This window comes from Drosophila santomea, chromosome 2L (genome assembly GCF_016746245.2).
Source record: "Drosophila santomea strain STO CAGO 1482 chromosome 2L, Prin_Dsan_1.1, whole genome shotgun sequence".
Taxonomy (NCBI): Eukaryota; Metazoa; Arthropoda; class Insecta; order Diptera; family Drosophilidae; genus Drosophila; species Drosophila santomea.
In genome coordinates this window covers 20,840,089-20,866,356 of record NC_053016.2, presented here as the reverse complement: position 1 = coordinate 20,866,356, position 26,268 = coordinate 20,840,089, and the positions used below count along the sequence as shown (strand labels likewise).

Here is a 26,268-nt window from a genome sequence, read left to right as displayed (position 1 = left end):
ACTCAATGGAAAAATTCGAAAGAAAACGGAACCAGCTGCATAAATTAAAACATCGTTGTTCAAAGCTGGTATCGGAGTTGGGCTACTTGAGTTTAGGGAAAAGTTCAAAAACCGGTAAATCGGACGAAAATAAAAATAAATGTCATTGAAGCCACTATTTATATTCATTTCGGTGCGTTCGCGTATAACTGTAACGATGGAGCACTGAAGCTCCGGAGATAGCTTTTTGTTTTATGTGTTTAAGTCGAAGATAGATTTTTATGGCTAAGTACATAAAATGCATTCAGGTACAAAATGCATTTCAAGGTTACTATATCTGGAGCAGGCTAGGTAGGAGTGAAATTCGAGGGCCCCTTCATGAGGCCTTATTGAGGCCAGGTTTTATCCGATATTTTCGACTCTTAACAACATTCATAAATCAGCATTTACCGATGATCAAATTGAGCCCAAGCTGAAAGCCATATTCGGGTTCCTTTAATTTAATTTATTTGCATTGCAGTAAATACTCACGCTTATTTAACTGTGCTTTCTTCTTTCTTCGACTGGAGGATTACACACTTGAACAATTTACGTTTTTCTGAGAAGCAATTTGGCTGTTGCCCGTTGGTTTAGATTTCTTTTTTTGTCGGCCATTCTGCAATTTTAGTCTCTTGAGGCGTACAGCTTACAATTTTTTTGTTTGTTTCCGACCATGTAAAATATATGTTTTTATCAGTGATAAAGATCCGGTGCGAAACGGCATTTGTGCTTCCATATGCACATATATATAGTGTATATATTCTTAATCAGAAACACTAGCCAAATCGATCTGGTCTGGCCCGTCCTTCTGTCAGTTTGAACGTAAGGATCGCGATATATCTACGCGATATATCACCTACGCATCGCCACACAATCAAATCTTTGATGACAACGGATCGTTGCATGGGATATCGTATTCGACAGCTAATAGTTCAAAGGGGTTGAATCCAAACACTCGTAGAGTAAAAGGGTATACTAGATTCGCTGAAAAGTATGTAACAGGCAGAAGGAAGCGTTTCCGACCACATAAAGTATATATATTCGTGATCAGGATCAATAGCCGAGTCGATCTGGCCATGTCCGTCTGTCTGTCGTATGAACGTCGAGATTTCAGGAACTACAAAAGCTACAAAGTTGAGATTAAGCATACAGACTGCAGAGACATTGACGCAGCGCAAGTTTGTCGATTATGTTGCCACGCCCACAAACCGTCCAAAACTGCCACGCCCAAACTTTTGAAAAATGCTTTGATATTTTTTCATTTTTGCATTAGTTTTGTATATTTCTAAACTTGGAAATCAGCGACGTTACTATTCATATTCGACGACAACAACAAAACTATTAAAGAAAAAAATGAAACATTTTTTGAATTGTTTGAAATTTAATACTTAATGATATTTTCCATAAAAATGTGTAATCATAGATTAAACTCGCAGGTCATAAGCACTGCTATTTCAATGAATACAGCTGTAAATGGTAATGAAAAGTTAATTCAAAAGAGTCGCTTTTTTTCCGGCCGCGTTGGAGTGGTCGGGGAACTTTAATCTATACCATTTTGGCAAGTTTGCAACTCAATAATTGAAATTAAAATTTGGCTTGCCATAGAAAGGTTTGTTTCTCGATTTATTTTACTTTTGTTTTTTTTTAAATCCGATAAAATCATAAGTTATAAAAGTTGTAATAAATCTTAGTTTCCGTGTTATTACGCAACCAAAAGAAAATTTCCCATCCATAAATGAATATTTATAATTTTCTGTATTAAAGAAATATCCCCGACAGCCACACGAATGTTAAAGCCCTTAAAGTTTTTCCATCGGAAGGCGCTAACCAATCTTCTCGAGAGTATTTCTGTGCAACTCTGAATGTGGGTCAATGAGAGATAAGTTCAAAGAGTCAGCTGTGAGGAGCATTGGATTGTGTCTTAATGGTGGCCAAAACTTAGTGACGTCAACGATCACCGATGATTTTAAAGCGTTTACACAGAATACGGTAGAGACGAGGCCAACTCTTGATTTAATTCAAGTGAATTTTTAGGGGGAAATACCTGGACGCCCGCTGAATTAACTTCTTGATTATGCGCTCTTCTTGCTTAACTTTACTTCCGTCAATGGGAAAATCCGAGCTATTTGACAAAGTGCGAAATGTTTAAACCGTACATTTTAAATCGACCATTACGTTGCTTTCAAAAATCGCTAATAATAAAAACGTCTAAATCAGAGCCACCCACAAACACCAAAATCCATAAAACCAATTTTTATTTGTTTCTAGCTCAGAACGTAAATCACTCGCAAAGAGAAGAACATAAAAATCAGCAAACTCACTAAAATACCAAATATATTTTTTCGCTTCGAGCCTTAAGTATTCGGCGGGCGTAGCCTTTAAAACTCAAGCTTAACTCGATATTAAAATTTATAATAGAACAACTTTGATTTTGACTCACTTGTTGATTTAAAAGCCGTCTCTTCCATATGACGTTTGTTTGCACTGCGGCTTTGAATTCTCGTGCATTTGTATTTCCATTTTAATAGGCCTCTTCTTCCGACACGGAAGACCGCACGAAGCTTAGCCCAGGTCCGCTCTGCTGCTCTCCTGTTTGTTGTTATCTTTAAACTGTCTCAGTGAAAATTATCGCTTTAAAAGTTTTTCGTTATTTACCAAGTCCAATGTCAAAGGAGCAATATGCTGTATACGCATATTGAGTTTTGATTAATTAAAATGAACAATAAAATGACTGTTGATGTAGATTTAACTAAATATTTTAGTAGGTGTATCTGTCCTAAAAAAAATAACAAGTAAAAATATAGGTCTTTATTTGTTCGATTATAATTTCAGCACATATACAGCCAATTTAGTATGTTGAACCTCGCTATTATAATTCATTAATAATTCAAGCCATCCTTTATTTTACTCTCGTTGTCACTATGGCTGCAATTGTTATTGAACATGGCATCAGAAAATGTCGTTGAACCCACTGAAGAGAAGGCAATTGTTTTAGCGAACCATATGCAAGGGGTCGTCATTTTTATACCCATTACTCGTAGAGTAAAAGGGTATACTAGGTTCAGTGAAAAGTATGTAACAGGCAGATGGAAGTGTTTCCGACCATAGAAAGTATATATATTCTTGATCAGGATCAATAGCCGAGGCGATCTGGCCATGTCCGTCTGTCCGTCAGTCTGTCTGTCTGTCCGTCCGCATGAACGCTGAGATCTCAGGAACTACAAAAGCTACAAAGTTGAGATTAAGCATACAGACTCCAGGGACATAGACGCAGCGTAAGTTTGTCGATTCATGTTGCCACGCCCACTCTAACGCCCACAAACCGACCGAAACTGCCACACCCACACTTCTCAAAAATGTTTTGATAGTTTTTCATTTCTTTATTACTCTTGTAAAATGCTATCGATTTGCAGAAAAATTTTTGCCACGCCCACAAACCGCCCAAAGCTGTCACGTCCAAACTTTTGAAAAATGCTTTAATATTTTTTCATTTATTTGTTATTAGTTTTTTAAATGTTTATCGATTTACCAATAAACTTTTTGCCATGCCCACTCTTACGCCCGCAAACCGCCAAAACCTGTTAGAGTTGAAATTTCTCTTTCACACTTCCACTAGCTGAGTAACGGGTATCAGATAGTCATGGAACTTCTCTCTTGTTTCGAATGTGTTCATGAGTTGTGAAGTTCCGATTTAGTTGAGCGTTCTTTTGACTCAAGTGAAGTGTGTGTGAAGACAAATTATTTGAGTTTATGAAATGTCAATAATACTCAATAGAAGGCAATTGTTTTAATTGTCAGTAGCTACAAAAATATAAATAAGTGACAACCGACTCGGTCATCACTCTCCAGGAAGGTCGAATGATTCATTTTTATTGAACTCAGTCAAATAGTGTTAACTTTTAGCTGAAATATCCGATAAAGACTACGTATACTAACGGTGAACGTGTTGATGTTATAAGAATTTGAATTAGCACAAAATTGCACAGGAAGCAAATATTCAACTAGTCTGTCTGGGCATTAATTGACTCGTAATTTATGTAGAGGTAAATACAAATTTTCAATCAGATTAGGACAGTAGAAGGAGACGACCTGTAAGCTCAGTAGCTTTGTGCTGTATGTGTGTGTGTATGAGTTAATTTAAAATGAAGCTAGACAATAAAGCTTAATTTTAGATATAATCTTATACTTAATAGATTTTGAAGCTCTAGTCAGCATTTTTAGGGCTGACTTAAGTTTTTATAAAAGGCTCTTATATAATTATTTATTTTGCAAATATATATTTCATTACGTGATCCCTTATAGTTAATATATTTTCTGTTTACTTTTTATTTCCAGGTAAGACACAATATTTCAGTATTTTTTTTTAGAGTTTAGGGGTCTGGAAAACGCAGAATCTGAGCTGTCGGCGTAAACACATGTGTTTATATGTGCATAAAAATTTTTATTTACATAAGGCACCTCAGGGACATACACAATTAGTTAAGTGCGTAATCTATGTGACTAACGAGTATGTTTATAGACATTTCCTTCCGACCTTTCGTAAAATATCACCACAGTGGGTTCCTTTTGGATTGGACATCAGCCATTGGTATTCCCACGGTAATATTTTCTATTTTAGCAGTGTTCCGTAGCATACCTTATCAATGACGAGTTCAATGGCGTTCACAAGAACCAAAGCGGAGACATTTTGAAACGAATAATTTGATTTTCAGTGACGTGACAGTGCTGAGTTATTTTGGTTACGTGAACAAATTAATACAACCTGACATTTTGTCAGCAACAGCGCCGAGTTAATTGTTTTCAACTTGATTTGATCTTTGCAATCAACGCACTTTGTGACTAATTGTGGACGTAATTACTAAACTGTGCAGTTTATCTCGGAGCACCTTAAGAGAAAGGCACTTGGATCCAAAGAGCGAGGTTGCTCTTCAACAAGTAATTGGACTTCTTGGCCAATAAAAGAGACTAAGCACACAAAGGTAGACCGAAAAGCAAGAGAGCGGGAACGGTTGGCCAACACGGGAGCAGTGAGCTTGGCTCAAATGGCACACACATAGATGCCAAAGACGAATGATGCGAGTGTGTCGGTGGCGAGCGGTTTAAACCTTTCTATAAAAATTTCATAAACGTATCAGTTGTCTGCGAAGCGGTGCACAAAACGGACGTGTAAACGGAAGCCGCACAAAAACGGCACGGAAATCGGAGTAGCGCCCGTACGCAGCATATAGGAAATCAAATCCGAATCCGAGTTAAATGCCTCAGCCGAATTTGGCCAAAGCTTGCAAACCGCGTTTACAATTTGTTTCGTTTACGGGCCGATGAAATCTATATAATCTGTTATCCACAAGGCACCTCAGACCCACTCGATGCACTGTGCCGCGCATGCGCGACCTGTTTGTGTTGTTGGCATACTTCTAACAGCTAGTGTTTTCTTTGTTTAAAAGTTCCTCAAGTAAAGCCCCACTTTAAAATGGATAAGTGGTAACAAGATCAGCAGTAGCAGCAAAACTGGAAAAGGTACAACCTAAGAAAAGCTGCAGTACACAGAATATCCCCATGGTGAATCCGAAATCGGAAAGAGATGGGAACAGAACTTTCTATTTTCTTTACTGTTTTGCGTGTGCTTTGCTAGTCATTCCAACATATTTTTGCCTCCAAGCATGTCCCTAGAACTAGAACGGAGGTTTCCGCGCGGAATACAAATTCGATCTTATTTCGTAAGAGAATTCCTGCGAGTCGGGTTATGCAATGCCAGACAGCCCACAAAGTCGTCATCTAGTTTGTTCGAACTTTATCGTTTGCTATGTGCTAAAATGCACAACTGGCTTACAAAACGGCTGATACATTTTTGTAAGTGCTGGAGCGCTCTATTCCGTGCACATGAACTTTCTTATACACTGCGGTGCACGTCAACGGTGTTTTTTTAAGACACCATACCAGGCGTCAGAAATCATATCAATTTTGACTTACGTGACTTGGGTAAACTGCACCATTTCGCACATATTCTTTACGATCAAGCTAAGTTTTAAGGAGGAACCTACCTTTAGAAGCTGGAAAAAAGGTATTTTTTTGCAGTCGCTTGTAGTATTTATGTAGAGTGATGCTTAGGGTATTAAAAATAAAAATTTTTTTACAAAAGTGAAAATTGCAATTTTAACAATTTTTCAAGGATCTTGTAAGTCATATCGTCGCTGAAATTGTGGATTGTGTAAATGACGCTAGTCTGAAATTAACAAATCAAACCATACTTCAGAGGATTTTTTATCCGTCGATGAACTAAAATCTTTTCGAAATTCGAAAATTAACCCTTTCAGGCTCCGAAAAACAAAGTTAGGAATTTGCACAACAAATTTCTTAGTAATTACAGTCAAAATCTTTAGTGTATATAGAACAATTTATTATGCTCTTTACGATGATAAAAAACGTGGTTTCGAGAAAATGGCGTTAAAAGTTTGCGATCATGGAAAGACTGGCTCGGCGCTGGTTACATTCGTAAGGAATACCTTCCACAATTTCGAGAATTAGTTTTTGTAACGTTAAAATGAAATTCTGAGGCAATAATATACCTATCGATTAAAAATATATTTTTTTTTAAGTGTCTAAATGTAGTTTCGCCCTAAGTTGGGACTCAGGCTTGGAATTATCGGATTTTAGGGCATTCTTTTTTATATCACTTTTCAGTCTTTTCTTGGTTCACTGTGCCGTGGTCGTAAATTTCTTGTGCCCTGAGTCATGCCTGTCAGTCGGAGTCGCTTAACAACAGCAGTGGTAGCAGAAAAAAGATAAAGATACAGATACAAAATGATCAGTTGAAAAACACATGAAAATTGCTTTCAATGGTGTTGAGCGTGGGGCTCCAGATGAGCTTAAGAGAAGCAAAAAAGCTCATTGTTTATGCTAGCTGACTTCGTGGTCCGCTCTTTGTCAATGGCAGTGCAAGCTGTATTCTCTGATTGCGTTCCCTGAGTTTTAAAGCCTCTATTCCTCTTTCCAGTTAATTGGTACGCTCTTTAGATCATGCCATTAATAGTAAACTATGCTCTTGGCATTATTTTTCAAAAAAAATTTGATAGACACACAATCGATACATTGTTTTCAGTTTGCACCACTTTTTTTTTAAATACGTAAATTAAAATTTTTAATTACAGCAAGTGTATAAAATGAATAAGGTTTTTATAGCAAAAGTGTGCAATTTCGGAATATTGCTATATTGACTTGGGCAATCTGCACCTTTTCGCACATATTGTTTACGTTCAAGCTAAGACTTAAGGGGGAACTACCTTTAGAGGCTGAAAAAAAAGTATATTTTTTAGAGTCGCTTCTTGGGGAAATGAAGATAGTTTACTTTAAACCCATGTAATATTTATTTAGAGGCATCAGCCTGAGGTTTTTTTTTATTAAATGAAGTACACGCACGACACGGATATATATGTCAAATTCCATGAGTGGAAGGAAATGAAGGTTACGAAATTAAGACTCATCACCATTGTTCAATGACCTAAATCACGGTCATAGCCAAACTTTTTTTACCATTTGTTTTATTGGTTGTCGGCCAATGGCTATGTTTTTACTGGCCAAATAGATTTATTTTCATTTGCACATTAATGGGCAGCGAATCTAATATATTTGGATTGCATTTTTTGGATGTTCAGAGAATGTACTCGGAATCGTACCACTTTCTTATTCTTAACGCTCTTTTCAATGATTAAGTCTTCATTGGCTAAGCAACAAATGCTCGCTGACAGATTTGGCTGCAAACCATCATATCGAATAGCAACAGAAAGAGCTTGTGTTCGATTTTCGAGGTTTACTAGTTTTGGATTGGCGCACTAGAAGGAAATACCAAAAAAGCAGGCAAACATAAAAAGACGTTAAACCGGTTCAATTTGGGTCGTAGTACCTTTGAGTGCAATAGTTACCTGTCAGTAACTCTAACAACAAAGACTTCGCCAATCGCACTCCATTTCCCTCGCTTGACAGCTCATTATACTCGTTATTATGTTTGGCTTGTTCAGTTTTCTTGGCACGCGTTGCCATCCGAAAAACTCCCACACAAGTAACCAAAAACACACCGAGCGATGTTTTGTAATGGCCATTTTTTTGAATCGGTTACCATAGGTCAGTCAACAAGTTCGGTGTGAGTTGAGCTTTTATTCAGGGATACTCTTATTTTTAAATCTCGGCCAGTAGGAAAAAGCATACATTTTAAAATATGTTGAACAATTTAGATTTTTTTTTACTGCATGTACATAAAAGGTACAGTAGACAAAAGAATTTTGTACAACTTTTTTTTACATAAACTCCATGAGCCCAAATATGTCTAACGTATGTAAGTCAGACTGCAATTTTGCAAAAAACAGGTGAATGCTATAACAAAAGTATAACAAAAGCAAATAATAGCGTTAGAACCGAGTTCCACCGATTCCCATATTTGCCGGGAGCGCCACCTAGCTTTACTTACATTTATTGACGACAGAGAGTCGTCGTCATTAACCGACATTCTCTAAATGTTGACAGAAATTTAATTAAATTTGTGGGAATACTTTTCAACGAATTAAGCCTCCCCTGTTTACTTTTCGAGTACAGGAATAAACAAAAACAGAGAGAGAGTTATAGTCGTTTCTATAGTCGAGTTCCCCGACTATCAGATACCCGTTACTCAGCTAAGTGCAAACCAGAAATTTCAACTTATTTACAGCGATAAAATACAGAGACAAGTGGGAGTGGCAACATGGGCAAACACACTTGCATCTTGGTCTTAGGAAGTTTCAGCCTTAACTTCAGCCGAGACGGACAGACATGAGAAGATCGACTCGGATATTTATCCTGATCAAGAATCAGAAAACCCTTCCTTCTACCTATCATAGAATCTACCATATATACCTTCATAGAATCTAGTATACCCTTTTACTATACGAGTAACGGGTATAACGACAATATTAGTCCTTGGCGTGCGACTCATGACAAAAAAAAATATAACAGACTACTTATAGTATAGTATATCTATATATATATAATATGCACTATACATGCAGCAGAACTTGTAATAGCCTTTCGAAAATCAAGACGGGTTCAACTGGTTTAATACGACGTCGATGTTATTATGTTTATTGTTGTTTAATGTTAAATCAGCTGTTGTTTTTATATTATTATTTAGATATTGTTGATATCAGATATATATCACACTTGACTGTTTAGTTTACGTATTTGGATTCAAGAAATTTGAGAAATCTGCGTCGCTTATAGTTTCTGAGGCCTTGAAATTTATTTGAAGACAAAGGACATTTTATTTCTTTAAAAGTGTAATTTTAATTAATCAGAAAAAAACTGAAGAACTTACAGTTTGCACAGTAAAGCCTTGTATAGTTATGTTGATTATGAATATATATACTGAATATATATATTTATATTAAAATCGGCAAGGATATAAATAATGAATTTAATTGTATACTTCTATATCCTTTAAATTGTCTAAAGTTTCCTTATACAGGTACTTAGGAAAAAGCCCGATGTTTAATGTCTGCTTCAAGTTTAGCTAAGAAAAGGTTGTCTTACCTATGTAATACTGCCAAAAACTTAGCTACTTGCTGATATCTTGTTGTTGAATCACTTTTAGCTTTTTTCTTAGTTTGTTTTTTGTTGACATTGACTTTTGCTCATGCTGCAGTATGGCGATGATATACCTAAAATTCAGAACAAGCTCTTTTGCAAATGGCTAGATCGCAAATCATTTTTCTGCGCGATGTCCAGTTAATGAAGCACATTGGTTCGCATTGATGGCTTAACCACTCAGTCTCAATACTTTATTTTGTCGGCTCGACATCAATCTGTTGCCTTCCTTTCGAGCGTAACTCTGAACTGCTGCCTTAAAATGTGAGTCAATCCCATGGGGGATGTATACAATCTTTGTTGCGCATATAAATAAATAAAACTAAATAATCAGCTGAAAGACACCTTCAGACACTACTCAACCTTTTTTATTTTGTTGATCTCGCAAGAGTTTCCAAGTGAGTAACCGCGTGAGCTGACGATCAGTTCCATCGCACGCTATATAGTATATCAAAAGGAATGTTTTTTCCCCATTGGATATTCTATGTAAATCAATGGGATGCCCAAACTGGGTTGTTAGGACCGACAATATTCAGGCATGCTCCCGTAATCGTAATTTTTTTTCGAATTCGATTTGTGCCAAATCTTTCGATTTCGTTTTTAGGTGCTATGGTTTTCTTAAAATCAAACAACGTGAAAAAAGCCTATTATATTTGCAATTGCTTGTTTTGAAGCCAGGAGAAGGCAAAAATTGGAGGTATTGAGGAAATCTAGAACTGCCACCTTTTTCACAGTTTTAATTCCTATGTTCGAAATTACTTTTTTACTGCAATTTGACCATTGAAGTGCTTAAATTAAGTAGCATCATTTACAAACAACACTTTCGGCCCTCCTTTAAATTAATTAATAAATTCTTTTATATTTTATAAGTATTTTTACCTCCCTGTTTTGGCGACGGCAACATTTTGTTTGTCATATCTGAGTTTTTTTAAAAAATAACTAAGTGTCAGAATTATCTTGTGGTGATGTGGAATAAACATCAATAGACCACTGAGTAATTATACCCGTTACTCGTAGAGTAAAAGGGTATACTAGATTCGTTGAAAAGTATGTAACAGGCAGAAGGAAGCGTTTCCGATATTCTTGATCAGGACCAATAGCCGAGTCGATATGACCATGTCCGTCTGTCTGTCCGTCCGTATGAACGCTGTGATCTCAGGAACTACAAAAGCCCGAGAGTTGAGATTAAGCATAATTTTCTATCGATTTACCAAAAAACTTTTTGCCACGCCCACTCTAACGCCCTCAAACCGCCCAAAGCTGCTACGCCCACACTTTTGAAAAATGTTTTGATATATTTTCATTTCATTTACAAACCGCCAAAAACTGTGTTTAAGACTCTCCTTCTCCCCTTCCACTAGCTGAGTAACGGGTAACAGATAGTCGGGGAACTCGACTATAGCGTTCTATCTTGTTTTTTGTTTCGTTTAGTAAATAGGATCTGATTTGATACTACTTTTTGGTTCGATTTTGGGTGTGTTTATCACGGTTAGATCTTGCATTTTTCTTTTAAACATTTTATAAATTATAAGTGATTGGCAACCACTGTTGTTCATCCTCTCAAAATAAAATTCAAGATTATCTTCAGCACACCAAATAACTTTCCTAACATTAAAGTCATCGCTCTTATTTACATAAATGTTTTGGTCACCCAATATTCTTTTTTGTATATCGAAAGCTAAGCTATTTACTCCTAATATCGCAGATGTTCTAATTAGCAAAGCACAGAAACAGTAAAGAAATCCCAAGAAAGCAATCGAAATCTCTCAGGTTTCAAGTACTCAACCGATTTCTTTCCTCACAGCCGCTATACCCGTTAATTTGCTCAAGGAACCATCATGACGGCCATGCCCGTGGTGTGGTGCACTGATCCCAACTCGGTGAACAATAAGCCCACGGCCTTCGCCTTGCACGGAATCCAGCTGCAAGGGAATGTAACCAAAAAACAGGTCAATGCCCTCCGTGAGCTGGTAAATGCCGCCGCTGAAGGGCGCCTTATCCTACCCTCCGACGGCACTTTTACGCTGCTGGATACTGGCCTTAGCATTGAAAGCTCGATAGTAGAGCAGGAATCAAAAACCTTGAATAGTCCTAGTGAACCTGGTACATTGGCTCAAACTAAAAGTTCCAAGAACACCTATATCCTGATGCCCGTCAGCAAGGCAGAGGGATCGAGGCAAGCAGGAGTTGAACACGAAGGCCTTGACTCGTCAGTACAAGCGGCTGCAGCCGCCGCCGCCCAACTGGAGTTCTTGCTCGATCCCAAATACTCGTCCACCCCTGAAGCCAGCCCAGATGTTAAAATCAGTGTAGAACTGGCTGAGGGTGGGGCGGCAGAAGAAATTTTGTACGAATTTTTGTGCTGCGCCAAGTGCATTAACGAACAGCGGACCGGACTCACTTGCGCTGGACGTCGCCTGCAGCGCTATTTAAGGACCTGCAGTAGTGGAAGTCGCAACGCCAGTGGCAAAAACCGCGACTTCGAGACTGTTAACGATCCAGCTACATGGCAGCTGCAACTCGATCCTGTCAGCAGCATTGCCAGCAAGTACGCCCGCCGACAGCAGAGACAGAGGCAGCATGGCACCGTTTCTATGGGTATCGCACGTAATCGCACCCAACGCCATCACAAATTACCCATGCACAGTGTTAAAATCTTTCATAATCGTAGCACTTACATGCCAGCAACTACAGCAACAGGAGCAATAGCTGGTGGGCCCTCAGACTGCCTTGTGAGCGGAGGCCGAGAGGTGTCATCAATTCCGCTGCCGATTCCAAGTGCGAGCTCGAATCCGTATTTCAAACCAACCCCAGCGAATAGACCTATCGTCCGCAGTGAAGCGTTTAGTTTGTTACCGACAACGGCTAGATCTACATCGTTGACACAACCAGCACTCGCGAAACCCGCTGTAACATTTCTGCCTCTCTACGCGGTTGTTAGTAAAAATCGTGAATTAGAAAGCAGTAAAAGGACTGAGGAGGTCCCAGCCACAGGTATGCTGGCCGTCGTGCTTGAGGAGCCGGCTTCACATCCTATAGATGGTCGCGATCTGATCAGCTTCGACGACGACCAAGCGCAGGAGGGTGCTGAGGTGGCGGATGCAAGCCACCAGGCCGGAACGGCAGTGGACCTTCTGTGTGCCCCAAATGAAGAAAACACACTAATGGAGTCTCCGTCGGCCACTCCGGCAAAGCCATACATACCCGGAAGCAACAATTCCAGCCGCAAAACCAGCTTTGATTCTACCAGCACCCTCAGTTCCATGGACTCAGGTTTCATAGAAATGCAGATCAAATTGGATGCCTTGGCTGCAGCGGCAGCAGCAACACTTATAGGCGAATCAACAACACCTATAGACGAAGCGGCAGCATCTTTAGACGAAGCAGCAACATCGTCGGTACTCGGCGAGAAAATTGACCGACGGAACTACAAGGAATGTCTGACGCAGTCACGAAATCGCCGAAAATCTTACGAGGAATTTAAAGCAATGTTTACTGAACCCGCCGCGGAAGCATCCAAATTAGTTACCGTGCCACCGCCGTTGGTAGCACCAGCGGATGACGCAACATCAGCCAGCAGCAGTGTGATCCCACTTTCCTCCATTTCAGAACAAGAAAATATATGCAGGGGTGTAAGGGGCAAACCGGATTGCGCAAACGAGTTTGCCTCCAGCACAAATGAAATGGATACGGGCGACGGTAACAGCGATGGTGAAAAAAGCGCTGCTGCCGAAGTCGATTTTACAACAGAAAAAAGCGCAACAGCAAAAACTTTAGTAAGCAGCTCCACGACACAGGCAATGCGAAAGAATTCCGATTTTCTATCGCAGATTCTCGATCATCAATTTGCGGCCAAGGAGCGAGCCAAGGCGCACAAGCGTCGCACTTCATACGAAGAATTTAAGCGACTAGTTAACGAAATTGAGCCGCTGGAATGCCCGAACACTCAGCCACTCGTCTCAGCTGCGGTCACACCCTCAACCGCAAAAGCGTTGATAAAACGTCAAAACTGGCGGCAGCGTAAAAGCTTTACCAGCTTCTTTTTGCCGCACCTTCACTTGACTAAAGAACAAAAGACTGACAATGAGACCTGCGCTCGGGATCCGATAAAGCCTTCACAGGGGCAACCACTGGCGGTCTGTGGCAAGCTTCCGCTTCACAGAAGTAACACCAGCGACAACTCAAGTTCTGATTATATTCGCAATTTTAAAATCTACGACAAACTGGTCTACGGCACTATCTACGATATCATCCAGCACAAAAATGACATCTACCAAAAATACGACCAGTATATGACATATGGCACCATATATGAAATCCTACACCGCAAAACCTCGCAAAGCAGCGACCCGTGGCAACGTAAAAGCCTCAACTCAATTATTGAGGGAGGGCGATCCTCGGGCGACATCATCTATGACATCGTTCAGAGGCGGGAACGTGAGAAGCGCAACCTGGGTTTCCTGACTCCAGCCAGTGTATCCACGATCAATCCTCACAAATATGGAACGATTTATGATATCCTGCAGGGCGTGAAAACATATGCCAAAAGTAAATCGGACACCAAGACACCACTGTCCAAGCCAACGCGTTTCTTGGTCAGTCAGGTGGTAGATCCGGTCCAGATACAGCCCACGGATCTGTCGGAAAAGAATGTCAAGGAGCAAGGGGTACCAAAATCTAACAAGCCAAACAAAATGCGCCGTTTATCTAACATACTAAGCTACGGTCGTAACCCTGGCGAGGATCAGCAGGAAACGATTGGAAAGGAGGAGACCAAACCAAAACGCAGTCAGGCCAAGCGACGGATCGGAGTCACGAACTTGTTGTTGCCTCTGGACTCTGAGGAGCTCTACACACGCATTATAGCTCAGCAGCGGGGACTCGAGAAGGAGCACAGTCAGGACCCAAAACCGAAGTGTGCCAGCGAGGAACAGCTGTGCACTCGCAACGCGTTGACCAAGTCTAGCTCCCTAGATGCCATCTCACTTTCGGTAGCCATTTCGCCCGTGTCCTCGCCATCCCCTCCGCGTCCACGTCGTAGCCTTAAGCAACACCGCTGCCTCCAGCAACGCCAGCAAACGCCACTTGCCAAAAAGCACTCTCTGGACAATTGTCCCCAAATGGTGTCGCCGACTACAAGCCGCCAGCCGCTTCGACGCTGGTCTAACCAGACTCCTCTAAAGTGCACCTGCCACCCTGCAACCGAAGAACTTCCGCTGACCGCCATTGAGAAATCCCGCTCGCTTCCCACCGCCTGTTCCGCCTCCTGCTCTCATACGTGTGCACACTTAAGTATAATCGATCAAAGCCCAGCTATAACTAAGTCCTACAGAAAAACATCATTGCCGACGGCCAACAAAGGCAAATCGCGTCGTCTTTCAGAATTTACGCGCGGTGAATTTTTAAATGAAAAATCGTAAGTTTAACTATGCGGCTACAGCCACATATCCCTTATTAATCTGATCCTGTCCCCCGATTGAAATAATCATGTTTTGATTAGATCATCAGATTAGAACTGATATAAATATTCTTTGCGTACATTCCCATTTCATTCCGCCCACATTGCTTATTCCAAAATTTTCCACCACAACAAAAATTCGTGAAACAAAGGCACTTCAAGGCCAAAACGTTTCAAATTGGTTCAAAGTTTGGTATTTGCATATCAATGCAAGCAGAAATAATGTCCAGTACACGTGCTTCACGAACTAAATTGTGCTAACTGAAGCACTTGCACAGGGCAATAGCAAAAGTCAAGTCAAATGTTCGGCACCGTCCTCATTGTATGATCCCGGCTCCTCCGCCCACCTGTCCACTTGGTCCATTGAGGGTATTCATTCAAAAATGTGTTGAACCATGTTTGTTCGTCGCATAATAAAAGCCAAAACTGCCACCACTTTCGACGTTTTATGAACTACTTTAGCCAAAAAAAAAAACGGTAAATGCCCTCTCAAAAGTTTGGGTGTTCATTGGATAGCCAAATATAGCAGGTTAAACCGCTGGCGTTGGGACGTGCTCGAACGTTTCTCGACTCACATGCAATCACACATGTGGTTACAACACTCAAACAGAGTGACAAATAGACATACGTGAATGGCTAGGGGAGGTAAGCGAAGGACAAACACATCTGGCCATTCAGCCATAAAAACTTCATCCACACCAAAACCTAGGGTTCTATACATCCAAAATTCCCGTTTTGGGTGAAGTAAACTGCTCACCAGTGATTTTGGATCGCCTTTGTTTAGATTTTTTATAATAACAGCTATTTTTGCGTTCATACGATTTCAACGGCAAATCGTTTTTTTCCAATTGGCATTACTCACCTTTGTTGTTAATTGATTTTCCCCAGAACGAATACCAGTTGTCTGATATGGGCTATACAACTTATGAGCAGTCTAGTTAGGGACAGATTGCTAATCAAAACTATACTTTTATAGCAGCTGCAAAATTCCTAAACATTAGCTAAATTCCTAAAAAAAAGTAATAAGCTCTAGGTCTACAAAAACTACTTCATTTTTAATTTTCTTAAAATGCTGAATAGAATTTATAATTACTTCCTAAAAAAAGGAACAAGCTCAAGGGCTTCAAAAACTAGACTTGTTTTCTTACTTTAATTCTAATTTTCTTAAAATGCTAAATTGAATTTATAATTACTTCAACTATCATCGCAGCCCTGCTATAGTCCAGTTCCCTGCCGAGTATGACGGCATTGCGTTTAGAAGTTGAAAGCATTTTATCGATATATTAAATGCAAATTTGGCTTTTTTTTTGGATTCTGATTTCTTTAATGTATTTTATCTATGTTTAACATGTAGATATAAAAACATTCAAGTCTACGACTTTGGAAAACCCAAAACTTCCGAACCGCTAATGTCAGGAACTAAATATTGTTGAAATGGTACAAAACACAATGCCTATCCGAACATTTATTATTTCGCTAAACCGAGTAGAATTAATAATTATACCCGTTACTCGTAGAGTAAAATGGTATACTAGATTCGTTGAAAAGTATGTAACAGGCAGAAGGAAGGGTTTCCGTTCATATAAAGTATATATATTCTTGATCAGGATTAATAGCCGAGTCGATTTGGCCGCTGAGATCTCAGGAACTACAAAAGCTAGAAAGTTAAGAATAAGCAGACAGACTCCAGAGACATAGAAGCAGCGCAAGTTTGTCAATTCATGTTGCCACGCCCACTCTAACGCCCACAAACCGCACAAAGCTGCCACGCCCACACTTTTAAAAAATGTTTTGATACTATTTAATTTTTGTATTGGTCTTGTAAATTTCTATCGATTTGCAAAAAAACTTTTTGCCACGCCCACTCTAACGCCCACAAACCGCCCAAAGCTGCCACGCCCACACTTTTGAAAAATGTTTTGATATTTTTTCATTTTTGTATTAGTCTTGTAAATTTCTATCGATTTGCCAAAAAACTTTTTGCCACTCCCACTCTAACGCCCACAAACCGCCAAAAACTGTTGAAGACTCTCCTTCGCATTTCCACTAGCTGAGCAACTGGTATCAGATAGTCGGGGAACTCGTTCTCTCTTGTTTTCTTTTAAGGAATGTAAAATCATTTTCACTCCCACAAAATGTCCAAAACTGTCACACCCACAAATTATGAACCGTGTGACATGGTAGACACTCGTGGCAGTTTATATTTATTCAAGCAACACCTAACCATACATCGAAAATTGTTTTAATCACCCCGTTACTTACAAGTAATGAATTAACTATGATTTTTTGTCGCACTATGGTCAATGACGTTAAGAGTTGTGAGCAATAAATGGGTATACGATGGCTACAGTCTCGACTACGTTCTCTCTTGTTTTATATTATATAACCGTGAAATTGTTTACATATAAATGATAACAGTGCGACATCATAAAGCTATACTCCCATCAGCCCAACTAATGTGAGTCGTTTCAATAGCATTGTCACTCATTTGATTATCCACAGCACAACACGACAATTAGGTAAGAGTTATATACCACAAATTAAAAAACCATTAGAAGTACACCGCTGTCGGTGGTTGCTTGATAAAATGCACTTTCGATGCAGTGAGTGACAAATGCCCAAACTAACTAAAGCCCTTACATGATATTGTATCGTGTTTTGCCTAAACTGTGTTCAGAACAACAGAAAATAGACTAGGTGTGTCTGGGAGCTTTATGTTCACTTCCGTTCTTTAAATACTTACCTGTAAAATGACAACCGGAACTCACTTAATGCAACGTGTACCCATACGTTCTGGTTTGTCACATGCTTAGTGAAAAATCTCGAACGAACATTCAAATCGTGTGCGACTGTACCATAGACTATAAAAGTTACATTCAATGGGAATATATTTAAAACGACTGATTTCAATCAATTTTCCGCAGTACAACTCGAAAATTTGATAACCGTTCTCCGATTACTCTCGCGTGCTAAAATCTTTCGTATATTAATAAAAAAAAAAAGCAGAAGCGTGACCGGAAATCAATCATTTCAACTTTTCCAACGCATTATTAAAAGGATTGGCAATGGCCGTCGTAGACGTTTCTGGAAAAACACTTATCGACTGTGGAACCCCCCTCGAAAGTCAAACCTACCATTACCAAATTATTTACCCATAAATACCAAATCTACTGCTCCGGCCCAACCAAACGCCACCAGGCAAGACAAGCCTTGCCATATTTATTTTTAGATGCACCGAACTGGTTGCGTTTCCAGATGCTAGTTGTCTGCATTGATTTGGAGTTTGCGCAGCAAGTGCTGCGTACCGAAGTCTGGCTCAATTAAATGAAATCCAGTCCAGCAGCTTGCATTTCACAGCCAAGAAGAAAAACTGCATTTGACCAGGCACATTGTTATTATTCGATCTATGCATTGCAGCTTGAGCTTATTTAACCATCATGTCCCGATTGGCTCCATCGTCAGCAATGAAATTGCATTGGAAATTCACTGCAATTGGCGCCGTCCAACAATTATGTGTGGCACCAATCGCTTAACATGGATTGGCTTGGCTTGGTTTGGTTTTAAAAATAGACACATGCCAGCAATTTGTGGTCCACAACTGTCAATTCCCTAGTGCGTATCCAAGGCTGCTATGCCGGAAATAAATTATTTTTTAAGCAATAGATAGGCAATCCTTTTATATTTGTGCTCAAACACACTGATAAAATAAAAAAAATCTCTGTTTATATCTTCTGCTTAGAGACTAAACAATTTGGTTTTTATTTTTATTATTTAGATTCAAGAGGCGGCAATATTTATTACTAATAAATTGTTTGTTAACCCGCTTTTTAGCCGCTGTCGAACACGGCAATTGCAGTCATCAAATTTGGATATGTTTGTTAACAATATCAGGAGTATTCCGTCCTCAACTCGCTTTCATTTAAATGTATTGCTTGTTGGTTATAAATATAAATTGAGTTATAAAGCTTTCTGCAGATTTCCCTGCCGTTGTATTTACACCCGTTATTCGGTATAAAAACAATACAATACAATACGTTGAAAAGTATGTAGCAGTAAGAAGGAAGCTTTTCCGAACCTATGACGTATATACATTCTTAATCAATATCAATAACCTAGTCTGGCCATGTCCTTCTGTCTATCTATCCCACATTTACAAAAAAGAAGTGCAATTTTTTTACGACGGGGCACTCTACTCGACATTCTCTTTTGTTTTTAACATTATTGAAAAGTGTTTTTTTTTCAATAGTATTGTAAGTGTATTGTAGTATTAATAAGTATTGCTTAACTTGGATATGCTTATAAAAAATGCATTGTTCAAAAAAAGATAGTTATTAACTTAAGTTATTATACAAACCAACCAAAATTACATAAAATCATGTTTTCGGAATAGCTTTTGTACGAAGCATAGGAATTTTACAAATAAGGTGTCAACCGATTAGTTTTTACGCTCCCTTTCGATTTGTGCATACCTCGTTATGACAACCAAAGCAGATTTTCACCTAGGGTGATAATAAATGCATTATCTAGACGGAGAGATAATATGGGAACCATTCAGCAAATATTGCGTTTCTGTGGTCGGCAGCCAATTATAGAAAAGTGGACAGTGCACTCAAAATGCTAAAATGCTGAAGACGGGGCTTAAGCTATGCAGGAAATAACCAGAAATACCCAAGAGCTTATAAGGGAGAGCAAATTAGCAAATGCCATTGTTACCCGATGAAGATGGAGCTCATAGGTATTTCCCATCACCTTCCACTCATATTCATGACGTTAGTAATCGAATCGAAGACTTCCATGTCTCGTATACGGGTGACCTGTTTTAATGAATATCACCGCAAGAATAATGTACGAGTAAAGAGAGCAACCAAAAGCGAAAAAAAACGGTTGACCAGGCCAAACCGTTGTTTATTCCAATTAAGCTGACAAAGTTAGAGCCGGATTGGCGCGCATGCTTTGAATGTACTGCCACAAGATAATATGTCCAAGAGGCCCAGCAGAGGGCTTAAAATCAAAATCAAGTAAGCACCACGTTCGTCATGTGACTGACTATATATACATCCGACAATTTGGAATCTTTATTCTTGTAACTCACTGTGGGCCAGAGGCCTCTGGACTTGCACATAGTGGATCGATTCGCCAGTTAATCTAAATTTAACTGCAAAGTGCATGTGCCCAAGTGGAATTACTGTTACCGTCTAAAAGTAACCAAACTTGTTATGACAAAGATCGTACTGCATCTTACCATTGCTGTTCCATTGCCCATGGCCAAAATGCCTAAAGCCATATTGGGGCGTAGAAAAATTGTAGTAAAAAGCCCCACGCCTCGTGAGTTGATGCACATATTTTTAGACAAAAATTTGAATAAAAATGCGAAGCTGTGTTTAAAAATAGCTTCAAGTTGCTGTAAGACGAGCCACAGACCATAGCTCTTATGAAAGCTGCGCATTCACTTGGCTCGGACATTTAGTTTTCGCATGCCAAAGCTAAGGCGTGTTTGCTATGGTTTCTATACATTTGGCGTTTGCAGCCTGTATATATACATATAAGTGAAACCGTGTTCTAGAACATACGATGCAAATGTCCATGTTCACTGATCAAATAAAAATTTACTGTGAATACCAAATCACATTCATACATATTGTATATACTCATATCGGTTTTCGCATACTTAAAAGGGCAACCTGTATTCGTTAGGACAAATAGTCGATCAAGGGAATTTTGTGATGTCTGTGCTCTGCATCCGCCTGGATCGGCTTGCCAGCGGCATTAGCTGCTCCTAACCGTTTTGGCAGGATCCCATTCCCATCGACATCTTGTCTTGTCAGTAATTAAATTGTGTTGCACATTTATAAAAGTCTTGCATGCACTTAAATGGTCAAAGCACATCGAGCACAGTCAACCATACCAGATGAGTCTCTATGAAAACCCTCAAACGGCTTTTTGCTGTTAAGCACTGTCGCATACCATTTATTGACATCTAGTAAACACTCATTGGCTTAATAGATACTTGATGATGACTCTTCGTCATCCCACTCGCGTCTCACCACGATCTATCAGTCAAAACGTATGCAAACATACCCTTAATTCATGGGCCTTCACGATCGAGGCAGTGTGTTGTCATATTGTGAGACAACTACGTTCCTTAAGATTCTAACATAAAATTAAAATTGTACGTTCATTCCAGGACTTTGACTTCGACGATTAAGTTTTGTTAAGAATACCCTTAAATCGGTTTGCACAATCTCCCTTCAAATTCCCTTCCCTTCAAATTGGTTACACAGATTTAGCAACTCTTTAGACATCATCCGTTATCTCCAGTTCGTCACAAAATACCTGTCACACTCATCTTTTAATTGGCCACCTCCAGTCGCAGTAACGAGAAAAAAGAAGAATAGTTAAAGAGCAATGCACAAAACCACAAACAAGTTTTTATACTCGATACTCGTAAAGTAAAAGTGTATACTAAATTCGATAAAAATTATGTAACAGATAAAATGAAGCCTATCTTGATCAGGATCAGTAGCTGATCTGGCCATGTCCGTCCGTATGACCGACGAGATCTCAGGAACTATAAAAGCTAGAAAGCTGAGACTAGACATGATTCCAAAGATTCCAAAGACATAGACGCCCACATTCAAAAAAATATTTTTTGAAATTTTTCCATTTCATTATTGTTTTTTCCATTTCTATCAAACAGAAGGAAGCGTTTCCGACAATACAAAGTATATTTATTCTTGAACAATATATATACTCAAGTTTGTTTGCAAATGTTGCCCGGCCCATTCTAACTCCCACAACAGACCCAAAACTGCCACGACCACTTTTTTAAAAAAGTTTGAGATATATGCATTTTTTTTAGTAGTTTTGTAAGTTTCTATCGATTTGCCAAAAATCTTTTTGCCACGCCCAATCTAAGGCTTAATTTATATTCTTCTTGCTATATTTAAATGTGCATTCATGCTTTTTATGGTTTCTTATAATAAATAATAAAATATTTTCTAATTGTATAGTTCTTTTTCATAGTTGTGATATTGTTCGAACTCTGAGATCTAGTCTGCTCAATTACTCGAAGGGTAACTGGTATAAAAATGAGCAACACATTAAATAATACATATATTCGTAATTTACCTCCCACGCGACCTCCTAATCGAACCCTTGTGGCGACAGAGACTGAATGAGAGACTACAATTTAACAGCTTTGATAGAGCGGTTTCCTGAACCAAATAATTTGATATATGATTAAAAAAATCAATGTTTTTTTTCCTATGTTACACTTGCTGGCATTCTAATATTTCCCTTCTCCCGGTTTTTCGCTTTATTTGCAGTTGGTACTTCCGCAAAATCAAACGCATTGAGGCTGAGAAAAAACTTCTACTGCCAGAGAATGAGCACGGTGCATTTTTAATTCGAGATTCCGAAAGCCGTCACAATGACTACTCGCTATCAGGTGCGTGCCCAAAAAGGCATTCAATTAGCATTAATGTGCGTAACAATTACATAAAATTAATATTGCGTTGTACGATTGTTTTTGCAGTGCGCGATGGAGATACGGTTAAGCATTATCGCATCAGACAATTGGACGAAGGCGGCTTTTTCATTGCCAGACGCACGACATTCAGGTGAGTTTATTAGGCTTCCGGTTCTAGAACCTTAGTAACACTATATCCACCCGAAAACAGAACCCTTCAGGAGCTGGTGGAACACTATTCGAAGGACTCGGATGGCCTGTGCGTCAACCTCTGCAAGCCGTGTGTCCAGGTAAGCCGACAGGGAAATGTTAGTTTTGAAGCCATTGTTTGCTTTGATTTAATCGCGCATTATACATCCGACTTGCCGCCAAATGTTTGGATGCGGGAGATGACAACATTTGCATTTGACATTGTTATGCCTTGGTTTATTCATTTCGACATGCCCAACACGTGTATACTAAAAACTGTTTTAAATTTTCCTTGTATTTCTTTCATTTTTCTTTAATTAACAATAAATTATGTGTATAAACTAATAACCATACAAAACGATAACTAATCGTCTTGAATATAATCAAAACAAAAAGACAAATTCTTTTTCGGGTGTCTTTGAGGTAGGATTTCTATCTAAGACGTTAAGATGTGCGATTGTTTTTTACCCACCAACACAATAATACTAAAACCAAGAGTTATTCTATCACTGCCAAACAATACCCTCACAACAAATAAATTAACCTTTTATGTTCTTTCACAGTACAATCGATTTAATGCCGAGTTTAGGTTACCCACAAGTGTACTCAGTCAGATTTCAAATTTTAGTCAATACCACCATCCCTGTCACAACATTATTTGTCACACACGAGTACTGAAATTGACAATATATTATATATCAAGGCGCAATTTTGGGAAATAAAGGCATGTGTTTGTTTGCCCTTCTTAAATGTTTTTTAATGACTAGCTAAATGAGATTAATACTGATGAAATCTGATTTAATCTTTTGAACTCTGACTGTTTCGCACATAAACCTGAATTAAGGCCTTGCAATCTATTCACATCCGTCCCAGCTAATAAAGTCCATACTTTTATTTTTTAAATAAGGCCTAAATGTACGCTACACGATCATTCCTCAATTGGCACAACCATTTCTCCAAAACTGTGCAGTACTACGCCTAAAATTGTGCAAAGCAATTACTTACCGTTTTTTTCGTTCACCATGTAACCATCGTCACGCAGATCGAGAAGCCTGTCACGGAGGGACTTTCGCACCGCACTCGCGATCAGTGGGAGATCGACAGAACATCTTTGAAATTCGTGCGCAAACTGGGCTCCGGACAGTTTGGCGATGTCTGGGAGGGACTGTGGAACAACACAACACCTGTGGCTATTAAAACTCTTAAGTCTGGTAAGTCTGCAGTCAAGATAAAGCCTGAACATCGGTCCAAATATTTTTTGCTTCGGATTTCAGGCACAATGGACCCCAAGGATTTCTTAGCGGAAGCCCAGATCATGAAGAAATTGCGCCACACAAAGCTTATACAGTTGTACGCGGTCTGCACTGTAGAGGAGCCCATCTATATTATCACCGAGTTAATGAAGCACGGTTCACTGTTGGAATATCTCCAAGGTATGCCTCTAAAAAGGAAACCAGCGAAAAATTAGACGCTTGCATAAAAACCAACTGAACCAAACCTTTTTTCATGCCACGCAACGTTAACCAACAAACCGCTCGCTTATCATGTCATGGCAATTGCTTATTTTTCTTTTTAATATCTTTTAGCCATTGCAGGCAAGGGTCGTAGCCTCAAAATGCAAACTCTGATTGATATGGCAGCGCAAATAGCAGCTGGCATGGCTTACTTGGAGTCCCAGAATTATATCCACAGAGATTTAGCGGCGCGCAATGTACTGGTAGGCGATGGAAACATCGTTAAAATCGCTGACTTTGGTTTGGCTAGGTAAAGACAAAGCTTAATTAAGCCATAACTACCGCCAATAACATAATTCTTCGCTGTGCAGGCTCATCAAGGAGGACGAGTACGAGGCGCGGGTAGGCGCCAGATTTCCCATAAAATGGACCGCTCCAGAGGCTGCTAACTACAGCAAATTCTCAATCAAATCAGATGTTTGGAGCTTTGGCATTCTACTCACAGAACTGGTCACTTATGGACGAATACCATATCCAGGTGAGTCACGCCATTAACTAGCTTCAAACTCGATCAATTCAATAATTCGGTTTATCGTTTTAAATAGGCATGACCAACGCCGAGGTCCTAACGCAAGTGGAGCATGGCTATCGAATGCCGCAACCTCCCAACTGCGAGCCGCGTCTGTACGAGATTATGCTGGAGTGCTGGCACAAGGACCCCATGCGCAGACCCACTTTCGAGACGCTGCAATGGAAGCTGGAAGATTTCTATACATCTGATCAGAGCGACTACAAAGAGGCGCAGGCCTACTGATAAATGCTTTTCGAAGTCACGGACGTGGCCAGCAGCCGTGACAAAAATTAAGACAGCTGCAAATAATCGCCAGGCATCCCAGAACGGACAATTCTTACTAAGTTACTTTTGTTTTGCATAGATTTTCTACTGCTACACAACTTGTCCATGGGCTTCCCTTTGAGGCCTTTGACTGTGGTTGTCTAGGTACCGATACGATTCATGTTACTAGCATTTAAGGTAAATAGTTGCTGAGGTGGAATGCAATTTCAAATGATGTTCCATTGGAACATTCGTTTTCTTGTTTATTATGACAAACACATTGGCACTTGGTCGGATTCATACGCTTTGACATCCTTGTCGTATATTTCGATTAATATATCAAATGTATTATTATTTATAAAACGCATATAGCATATATTTACGCGTTTACACATAAATATATATATATATGTTCACTTATAAATATACATACAACCGTATAGTCACACCTTCATATGCCAAGGTCCTCATTATTAAAAAATATGCTAAAACATATTTCACTTCTCTATGATTCTTTAGTTGATAGGCCAGCCGAAGAACGATATTTGCAGAACCCAAATATTCAAAAATGTTCAGTTTTTGTTAATTCATTACGTACGTGTCTTACTTCAATTCTCACTTAACATTATCAACGACATTATATGCTTTCACAAATAGAAAAAGCAACACAAACGCCAATCATTAAATATATGCTAGCTACTGGGTTACTTTGTAGTGCGCAATAGATAATATCCATATAATTACATATTTAGAATTTAATTGTAATTTGTAACCTTAAAATAATATGCAGCTTATTCTTAAACAAACATATACGAAAACATGTACATTTAGAACCAAGAAAATAAATTTCTTTATAATTTATAAATATAAAATTCTTTAAGATCGAAATGGACTTTGTTCTTACTCTTTTATCCAAACATTTATAGAATTGACTATTATTTTGGCAAAAGTCTTGTTTCACACGCAATCAGTTAAGAGAATATTACTAGACTGTAGTTATACCCGTTACTCGTAAAGTAAAAGGGTATACTAGATTCGTTGAAAATTATATAACAGGCAGAAGGAAGCGTTTCCGACCATATAAAGTATATATGTATATTCTTGATCAGGATCAATAGCCGAGTAGATATGGCCATGTCCGTCTGTCCTTCTGTCCGTACGAACGTCGAGATCTCAGGAACTATAAAAGCTAGAAGTGAGATGAAGCATACAGACTCCAGACACATAGACGCAGCGC

General features: G+C 39.1%; 1 protein-coding gene across 4 annotated transcripts in view; it reads left to right on the top strand.

The window, feature by feature from the left end:
* The window catches only part of LOC120458600 (tyrosine-protein kinase Src42A), a 34,067-nt gene extending 8,541 nt beyond the window's left edge, over positions 1-25,526 (top strand). Inside the window, exons 1-10 of one of the 4 annotated variants that reach the window (XM_039646301.1) lie at positions 5,154-5,535; positions 11,432-15,043; positions 22,411-22,532; positions 22,620-22,704; positions 22,765-22,843; positions 23,785-23,953; positions 24,017-24,175; positions 24,338-24,506; positions 24,568-24,734; positions 24,802-25,526. In XM_039646301.1, the coding sequence (XP_039502235.1) occupies positions 11,466-15,043; positions 22,411-22,532; positions 22,620-22,704; positions 22,765-22,843; positions 23,785-23,953; positions 24,017-24,175; positions 24,338-24,506; positions 24,568-24,734; positions 24,802-25,010 (4,737 nt within the window). In that variant the 5' untranslated portion in view covers positions 5,154-5,535; positions 11,432-11,465 and the 3' untranslated portion in view covers positions 25,011-25,526. Of the gene's footprint in view, positions 1-5,153; positions 5,536-11,431; positions 15,044-22,410; positions 22,533-22,619; positions 22,705-22,764; positions 22,844-23,784; positions 23,954-24,016; positions 24,176-24,328; positions 24,507-24,567; positions 24,735-24,801 lie in introns of those variants that run through there. The other 3 variants (XM_039646300.1, XM_039646303.1, XM_039646302.1) reach the window with 3 other exon arrangements.
* The last annotated feature ends 742 nt before the right edge of the window (positions 25,527-26,268 follow it).